Source organism: Meleagris gallopavo, chromosome 20 (genome assembly GCF_000146605.3).
Source record: "Meleagris gallopavo isolate NT-WF06-2002-E0010 breed Aviagen turkey brand Nicholas breeding stock chromosome 20, Turkey_5.1, whole genome shotgun sequence".
In the NCBI taxonomy this organism is placed as follows: domain Eukaryota; kingdom Metazoa; phylum Chordata; class Aves; order Galliformes; family Phasianidae; genus Meleagris; species Meleagris gallopavo.
In genome coordinates, this window is record NC_015030.2 from 7964727 (window position 1) to 7973066 (window position 8340).

General features: G+C 43.2%; 2 protein-coding genes across 2 annotated transcripts in view; both read left to right on the plus strand.

Annotated features, from left to right (window-relative positions):
• Nucleotides 1–690: 690 nt before the first annotated feature.
• On the plus strand, nt 691–6685 carry DDX5 (DEAD-box helicase 5; the record flags this gene model as incomplete). The annotated part of the gene is made up of 12 exons (XM_031556384.1): nt 691–948; nt 1088–1184; nt 1264–1397; nt 1523–1588; nt 1988–2129; nt 2218–2378; nt 2537–2709; nt 2895–3005; nt 3226–3287; nt 3369–3428; nt 4675–4899; nt 5469–6685. Coding segments are annotated over 12 exons (1872 nt in total), but the record flags the coding sequence as incomplete, so codon positions are not given.
• The window catches only part of POLG2 (DNA polymerase gamma 2, accessory subunit), a 7128-nt gene continuing 5403 nt past the window's right edge, over nt 6616–8340 (plus strand). The window contains exons 1-2 of the mRNA XM_031556385.1: nt 6616–6658; nt 7656–7786. Coding sequence (XP_031412245.1) covers nt 6616–6658; nt 7656–7786 — 174 coding nt within the window. The remainder of the gene's footprint in view (nt 6659–7655; nt 7787–8340) is intronic.

Consider the following 8340-nt stretch of genomic DNA (forward strand, 5'->3'; position numbering starts at 1 on the left):
CGGCGGCTGGAAAATGTGGCGTAGACAGAAATGAGAGACAAAGGAAACAGCGCTGGCAGGAAGCAGCGGCCGCTCGGCTCGGTCCCCTCTGGGAGCGCTGTGTGGTGGTGAAGGATCGCTCCCCGCGCACCCGGTGCCGGGCAGCAGGCGGGAGGGGCGGGGAGAAGCCCTGCGTTGGGCTCCGGCTTAACGGCACTCGGTGCGGGCGCTGAGCTGCGTCGAGCTGCGCTTTAGGGCTGCTGGGATAGGATAGGATATAGGATAGGCTGCGCCCTGCCGCTTTTCAGAACAGAGGGGCGTAAAGGTTAATAAAACATTAACAGAAAACGCGTATCCTCGCAAAGCACGCTTACTGAGAGAAGTTTGTCTTTTGGGATACGTGGTAAAAACATTTACAGGGAAGTTGTCTCGAGGTTTTGTAACAGCTCCTGCCTGCTTTTTGTAGGCTGACAAAATGGGAGTGTCAGTTGGGTAGGAAACCATTTTGATCGTGGAGTGATACAGATTTGTTCGTGCTGTTACATTACCCATGTTGTAACTTGTCGATAGGCTATTCCGTTTTATGGAAACTGCAAGGTAATGTGTTACTTCACCTTCTGAATGTGAGGATAGGTGGATTGTTGCATCTGTGACTTCAGTATGCTTTGAAAGTTTAGTGTCTCGTAGGTGGGGTTTAATTCTGAATCGTGAAGTTGCAGGGCATACCACAAAGATAGCGGTTATGTAACAGGAAGAGAACAAATTTTCTCTTGGATCCTAAATTGTAATATATTCTTCTTTAGGTTTGGAGCCCCTCGTTTTGGAGGAAGTAGAGCTGGTCCACTTTCTGGGAAAAAATTTGGAAACCCTGGGGAAAAGCTTACCAAAAAGAAATGGAATTTAGATGAACTGCCCAAATTTGAAAAGAACTTCTATCAAGAACATCCTGATGTAGTTAGACGTACTGCGGTATGTACTCATCCAACTCATTCAAAAGTAAACAAGCACAAACATGCTTAGGGTCATGGGACCCAGTGTGCAGGGATGGAGTAACTTAAGTAACTTCTGTGCCAAAACTGTTTCCAGTAATGAGATCTTTCTTTTGCAGCAAGAGGTTGAGCAGTACAGGTCAAGCAAAGAAGTCACAGTTAGGGGCCATAACTGTCCAAAACCAATAATAAACTTCTATGAAGCTAACTTTCCTGGTAAGTGGTGGGTACATATTGTTTATTTTTTCTGTTTTGATTAACAACATGTGAGTTAAGTTCTAATTTTCTTTTCAAGCAAATGTTATGGAAGTGATTCAGAGGCAGAACTTCACCGAGCCTACTGCAATTCAGGCACAAGGATGGCCTGTTGCCTTGAGTGGATTGGACATGGTTGGAGTTGCACAGACTGGATCAGGGAAAACACTGTCTGTAAGTTGTGATTATTATGTGGAATATTGCTGGGTTTCAGCAGTGAAGTACAGCCTAGTGTAAGGCAGGCTGAGCACTTCTGGGAAGAAACTATAATGTGACTTTTTTTTTTTTCTTCTGAACAGTACTTGTTGCCTGCTATTGTGCATATAAATCATCAGCCATTCCTGGAAAGAGGAGATGGACCTATTGTAAGTATTCCTAAGTGAAAGAGGATAGCATAGCTCTTAATCATGGAAACCTTTAAAGTGACTTCATGGTGTTGTGGTTTTTGTTTTTGTTTTTGTAGTTTCCGAGAAACAATCCATCAGCTCTGTTCTGTAAAACCTTATAGAATTATATCAGAGCTTATCTCCCATTTTGGAACTTGCTATCCACTAGAAGCTAGAGTGAATTTTGAGTACCTTATCACACATCACTAGCTAGTATTTAGTAATTGAGATGTTACTGAACTTCGTTCACTTGGTTTGAGATACTCAATTCTACTGCAGTCAGTCTGACATTGAAGTAGTGTATAATGACTTTGTGATTTAAAATGTAAGACTAGAAACTTCATGTATGGAACTAAAAGCTGGACATCCTACCTCTAGTGTCTTGTGCTGGCACCAACTCGTGAACTGGCTCAGCAAGTGCAGCAGGTAGCTGCTGAATATAGCAGAGCATGTCGCTTGAAGTCTACATGTATTTATGGAGGTGCTCCAAAGGGACCACAAATTCGTGATTTAGAAAGAGGTAAGGATACATTTGGATGCATCTTTGTAAGGCAACGTGAAAACTACTTATGTGACTTACTGATTGATTTTCTTTTAAATTTTTTTAGGTGTGGAAATTTGCATTGCAACACCTGGAAGACTTATAGACTTCTTAGAAGCTGGAAAGACCAATCTCAGGAGGTGCACTTACCTTGTCCTTGATGAAGCTGACAGGATGCTTGACATGGGATTTGAACCTCAAATCAGAAAAATTGTGGATCAGATAAGAGTGAGTATAAATGGTAGCTGCACTTAATGCTATTACAGAAATGCCAGTGTTCGTTAAAACAAGGATAGCGCAGTTAACTCGGACTTTGCTGGGTGGACTTTTGTGTTTGCTTGCTTAATCGTACGTTAATTCTGTACTGATAAAATCTCTTCCTCTAGCCTGACAGGCAGACTCTGATGTGGAGTGCCACATGGCCGAAGGAAGTTAGGCAGCTGGCTGAAGACTTTTTAAAAGAATATGTACACATCAACATTGGTGCATTAGAACTGAGTGCAAATCACAACATCCTTCAGATTGTTGATGTGTGTCATGATGTAGAGAAGGACGACAAGTGAGTAGTTAGTGGGAGGGGTAAACATGTTTCTCATGGTTGATTTTTAACTTCTATATCAACGAAGATGAATTTAATGGGTATTAGATGCTAATCTAATACTGTTAAAAGCCCTCAATGTTGAAAGGAGAAAAAAAAAATTGCACAGTGCAAGTAATGAATGCTTTGTTTTCTCTTCATGACAGGCTTATTCGTTTGATGGAAGAAATCATGAGTGAGAAGGAAAATAAGACAATTGTTTTTGTAGAAACCAAAAGACGGTGTGATGATCTTACCAGGAAAATGAGGAGAGATGGGTAAGTCTAAATAGTATCATGAACTTAAGTGAACCACTTCAATAGACCAAAGGTGCTCTTGATTCTCAATAATGACCACCTGTGATCAGAGTCCCAGCTGTCTGACAAGGTGTCGGCTGAAAAGCTAAATCCAGAAGCTGTTTAGAATTTACCAATAGCTGTCATAATAATGAAAATACTCAATTATTTGAGGTCAAATGATTAATTCCTGTATTTTCAGGTGGCCAGCAATGGGTATTCATGGTGATAAAAGCCAGCAGGAGCGCGACTGGGTTCTAAATGGTGAGTATTGCAGCAGTTTGGTAAGCAAACTATCTGGTATTTGGCACATGAAGAGACTGATGAGAGTTGCTTGTGTTACAGAATTCAAACATGGAAAAGCACCAATCCTGATTGCTACAGATGTTGCATCCAGAGGTCTAGGTTAGTACAACTCGTAATGCCAGTTGCCCAAAGTTATTTAAAGAAAGTCTATTGCTTTCTTTAACCTCTGCATTTTTCTAAGTTTTCTTCACATAAAGGTGCAGTCTTTGTGGCAAGGCCTAGGCATGACAATCGGAGGACTCGAGGGGGATGGAGGACTAGTGGAAGTGATCGGCTGGCTGCTTCCAGTCAAATAGAGAGGTGAAAACTGAGAGCATTGTGTGCCAGTAATCTTCAAAAGGCAAAGATCATCCTTTAAACTACTCCCCCATAAACTGTTCTCTCATGAAATAAGCAGCCTCATTCACAGTTCACTTTGCCCTGGTATTTCTCTTCTCTCCATGCTTTGCATGATTTGCCATGGTGCAGTACTGTTAGTTTTGTGCATACTGTCTGCTGTGATCTGTGGGTCTTTGAATTTCGGTGAGTTTGAAATGCTGAGGAAAATAATTACAAACTTCAATGTTCAGTGAAATTTTTTTTCCAACCATGAAATGGAGAGAGCAGCTTTAAAATGTACTAAGCCTTGTACAAATTGGTGAGTACTGGCACATGAAATCTGAGAAAAAGTCCACCTCTCACTTTAGCAAGTGGGGCAGGAAAGCATTGGCTTTTCTAAATGCCTTTGAAAGTCGAAGTTCCTCCACCTATATGTAGTCGTCATGTCGAGACCTGCCAGAGAGAGACACATTCTCAAGTGAACGCTGGCTTCTTGGAAGTGCTTGCCTAGACGAGACAGTGCATAAAAACAACTTGGTGACTTTTGGGGGACAGGTATGTTTTTCTTGCAGCTGCAGTTCAAAGGTCTTGGCAAGACGAGCAGTGTGGCCCTTTTTTTTGAGCTTCTAATGAGTGTGTATGTGAAGGACCTTGTATGTTTTTACTCTAAGGTCCTCAAATGAGCACATGAAGAGGCTGCTGTGAGCTTTAGTGGCCCTACTGCAAGAAGCATTCAGATGTCACTTGATGATTTGTAAAGGGGACTCTTGAGTTGTGATTGACAAGCAAATGCATACTCCTTTATGGTAAGGTTTTGGATCACAGGGTGGGTGATAAGACGGGAACAGATGGAGTGTGCATATCTTCCTCTTCCACAATATTCATGCAGAAATGGATAATTCTAACACTGTTCTTTGCAGCCATTATTTCATTGAAAGTACTATTGTCTAACGTTTATCTTCGATTTGGCTGTTGTGGTGTGCAAAACTTTGTACCTCGCTTTTTGCCACACTGCAACACTTTACAGATGTGGAAGATGTGAAATTTGTCATCAATTATGACTACCCTAACTCCTCAGAGGACTATATCCACCGAATTGGACGAACTGCCCGCAGTACCAAAACAGGCACAGCATATACATTCTTTACTCCTAACAATATTAAGCAAGTAAATGACCTCATCTCTGTGCTTCGGGAGGCTAATCAAGCCATCAACCCTAAATTGCTTCAGTTGATCGAAGACAGAGGTTCAGGTAAGTGCTACTGTTAACAGTGCATAGCTTTGCTCTCAGAACAAACTGGAAATCTCTAGCCTCTCAAAAATGGATATGAATGGTAGCTTATTTGCCGGTTATGGTGACCTCAAAAGATGTTAAGACTAGGTGTTAAGACTGAGCAAAACCTGTTGTGCTGTAGAGCATCTTGTTGTGAGCTGTAGTTGCTGATTGCCACGGATGGGCTTCAGGCTCCTTTGTTCTGTATTAAAAGACTTCACAGGGCTCAGCTGTTTGGCTTCCTCTTAACAGTTAAGAGAGATTGGATGTAACTGTCCTATTGGTGAGACCAAAGCAATTTTCCTTCATGCCACTGCTCATATTACAAGGGAGAGCGTTTGTTTAGAGAAAGGAGTCCAGCCTGCCTTCGTGTAATTCTGTGCGCCCATTGAGTCCAGTTAGAAACTGGAAAGCCCTTCAGTAGATTCGACTTGCTGGGGCACAAAGGAAAAGAATGTTCACTAGTTAAACTTGCCAGGTGGTGTATAAAATGCAGTTTTTATTACTCTTATATCTAACTATATCTAACTGTCTTGTCTCTTTAATAGGTCGTTCCCGAGGTGACCGACGTGACAGATACTCTGCGGGCAAAAGGGGTGGATTTAGTAGCTTTAGAGAGAGGGAGAACTTTGAGAGAACTTACGGTGCACTAGGAAAGAGAGACTTTGGAGCCAAAGCTCAAAATGGGGCCTACAGTACCCAGAGTTTCAGTAATGGAACTCCTTTTGGAAATGGCTTTGCAGCTGCAGGCATGCAAGCTGGCTTCAGGGCTGGTAACCCTGCAGGAGCTTACCAGAATGGCTATGATCAGCAGTATGGAAGTAACATTGCAAATATGCACAATGGCATGAACCAACAGCAGTATGCATATCCTGCCACTGGTGCTGCTCCTATGATAGGTTACCCAATGCCAGCGAGTTATTCTCAATAACTTAGTGTATTTAAATGTCTCAGTTTTTCATAATTGCTCTTTATATTGTGTGTTATCTCAGAACAGGATAGTTATTTAAGAAATGGGAAACGCAGAAATGACTGCAGTGCAGCAGTAATTATGGTGCACTTTTTCGCTATTTAAGTTGAATATTTCTCTACATTCCTGAAACAATTTTAGTTTTTTGTACTAGAAAATGCAGACAGTGTTTTCAAAGTAAATGTACAGTGATTTGAAATACAGTAACAGAAGGCAGTGCATGGCCTTCCAATAAAGATATTTGAAGACCGAATTTTCTTTCAGATGGCAATTTTCTCAACATGTGCACAACTTTACACTAATGGAATGTCAAATGTTTTTATATTCTAGAAAGGTTTCTCAACTGTGTCTGATTAAACATTTAAGCTTATATAGAAAAAACAGCCTTGCCTTGATTGGGCTAGATTGCTTAGCATGGCAGGCTCTATTTGGTGGGGAAGAAAACAAAAGCTGGCTTCTAAATAGCAGTTGGAAATGGTCTTCTTCCTTGTCTGGTTAGCATAGGGCCAGTTTGTTGTTTTTTGTTTTTTTTTAATTTTGGTAAAGTTTCATTGGAGTAATGGTATAGCTGAAAATCTTGCTAACCAAAGCTCTGCTGAAGTGGTGTTGCTAATGAGCTTCTGCTACAAGTGTAGGAAGCTTTTTTGCAGCACCATAACTGTTGCATATGTGCAGACTAGGCTTGAGTGTAATGTGTCTACAGCTGTCAGGCCTTGTGAGTTAGCATGCAGGCTTACTATGAGCTTCAGAGAAATGGGAAGATCTTTAGTATTAAAACTTCAAATTATACTTAAACTGGTATTGAGCAGTGATTTCTTTGCGGAAGTGGGAGGAGGGAAGTGGGCTGTTCTGTAAATGCATGTACGGATTTTTTTCAATGTTTGTACATTCACTACACACAGCTAACACCTCTGTGCTCAGCAAAGGAATGTTCTGAAGCACTTCCTTGAGTGGGAGCATAGCTGGTGCCAAGCAAAAAGACTTGATTCTGGGGTTGTTACTAAATGCTTTCAAGAACAGTAGCTTAAAATTCAACGCTAGTCTTCAGTTCCCGCTCTTAACCAGTTTTTAAATGCAAAAATGCTTAACTATACTGATTTAAGAATCCAGCTAAGATTTTGTCCAGGTTATTTTGAATCTGAGTCACTAATTTTAAGCCTCTTGGACTTTAGTTCCATTTTCCTCAGCTTGCTTTGCTGTTGTAATTTGTTCCCCCTGAGCCTCAACTTGTACTATTTTTAACTACACTGTAATCCATTATTTTCTTAATAATTATATATTTTTTTCCTGTGAAATTCTGTCACTTTGTAGTACTCTGAACTGCGCTGTAAATTTTCTTCCCCCCCCACCTTTTTGACAGGGAGTAGCACCAAACCTTTGCTAATACGAAGCCAGCTGGCTCATAGGCACGGTGTAATGTAATCCTGAGGTGTACTGACCCTGAGTACAGATTTTTAAGGATGGAGATTCCTTGTGCACCTGTCTGTACTCTGATAGAAGTGAAATAATGCAGCCCCCTCCTTTCATAACTTCTATTTTCCTTCTGGGTGTGAGTTACTAAGCCTGCATGTCTGAGGGGGTTTATTTTTCCTATTAAAGGCACAGTGCCCTCAGTGTTTGCACTTAAAGCTTTCGTAGTTCTCAGTAATAGAAACGGACTTAGGGCTTTGCAATGAGTGAAACCACCCTTGCTCAGGCTAGCAGGCTCTAAACGGTATTTTTTCTCCTCTGCCCCACTGCCCTACTAACGCTCGTCTCCGCTCAGCCCCGTGGGCCCGGCTGCGCTTCAACTCGCGCTGCTGCCGCCCCGCCTCGCTGAGCCATAACATCCGCGCGCCCTTCGCTGCCGCCGCCTCGCAGCGGTATCTCCTCGTTCGGCTCCGCCCTCTGGCAGCGGTACAAAGCTGTGATGAAGCGCGTGTGGAATTTTCCACTGCTGCGGCGCGGCCGGGCTGCTGACTGCTCTACGGGAGCTGCCGTCCTGCGGAACGTTGATTTCCTGTGCAGCGTTAACCCTCAGCGGGAAGCCGTGTATTGCTGCGCAGCACGCGGAGCGCGGTGCAGCCATTCTGAGATCTGCGTTAAGCGTTACGCTTTTTCCTTTACAAAGCCTTTGCTCCGGGGAACTCTGGGCACGACTGCCGAGCGCAGGGCTCCCCTATCTCACCATAGCCTCCCTTGGGTGAGGGGCAGCGAGAGGAGTTCTTTACTATGAGAGCGGTGAGGTGCTGGAACAGCTGCCCCGAGAGCTGTGGGTGCCCCCTGTATCCCTGGAGGTGTTCAAGGCCAGCTTGGATGGGGCCCTGGGCAGGTATTAAATGGGGAGGTTGGTGGCTCTGCCTGTGGCAGGGGGGTTGGAAATTCGTGATCCTTGAGGTGCCTTCCAACCCAGGCCATTCTGTGATTTTGTGAAGGCGGAATGCAGCCGCAGGGCGGGGCCCCGCACAGCC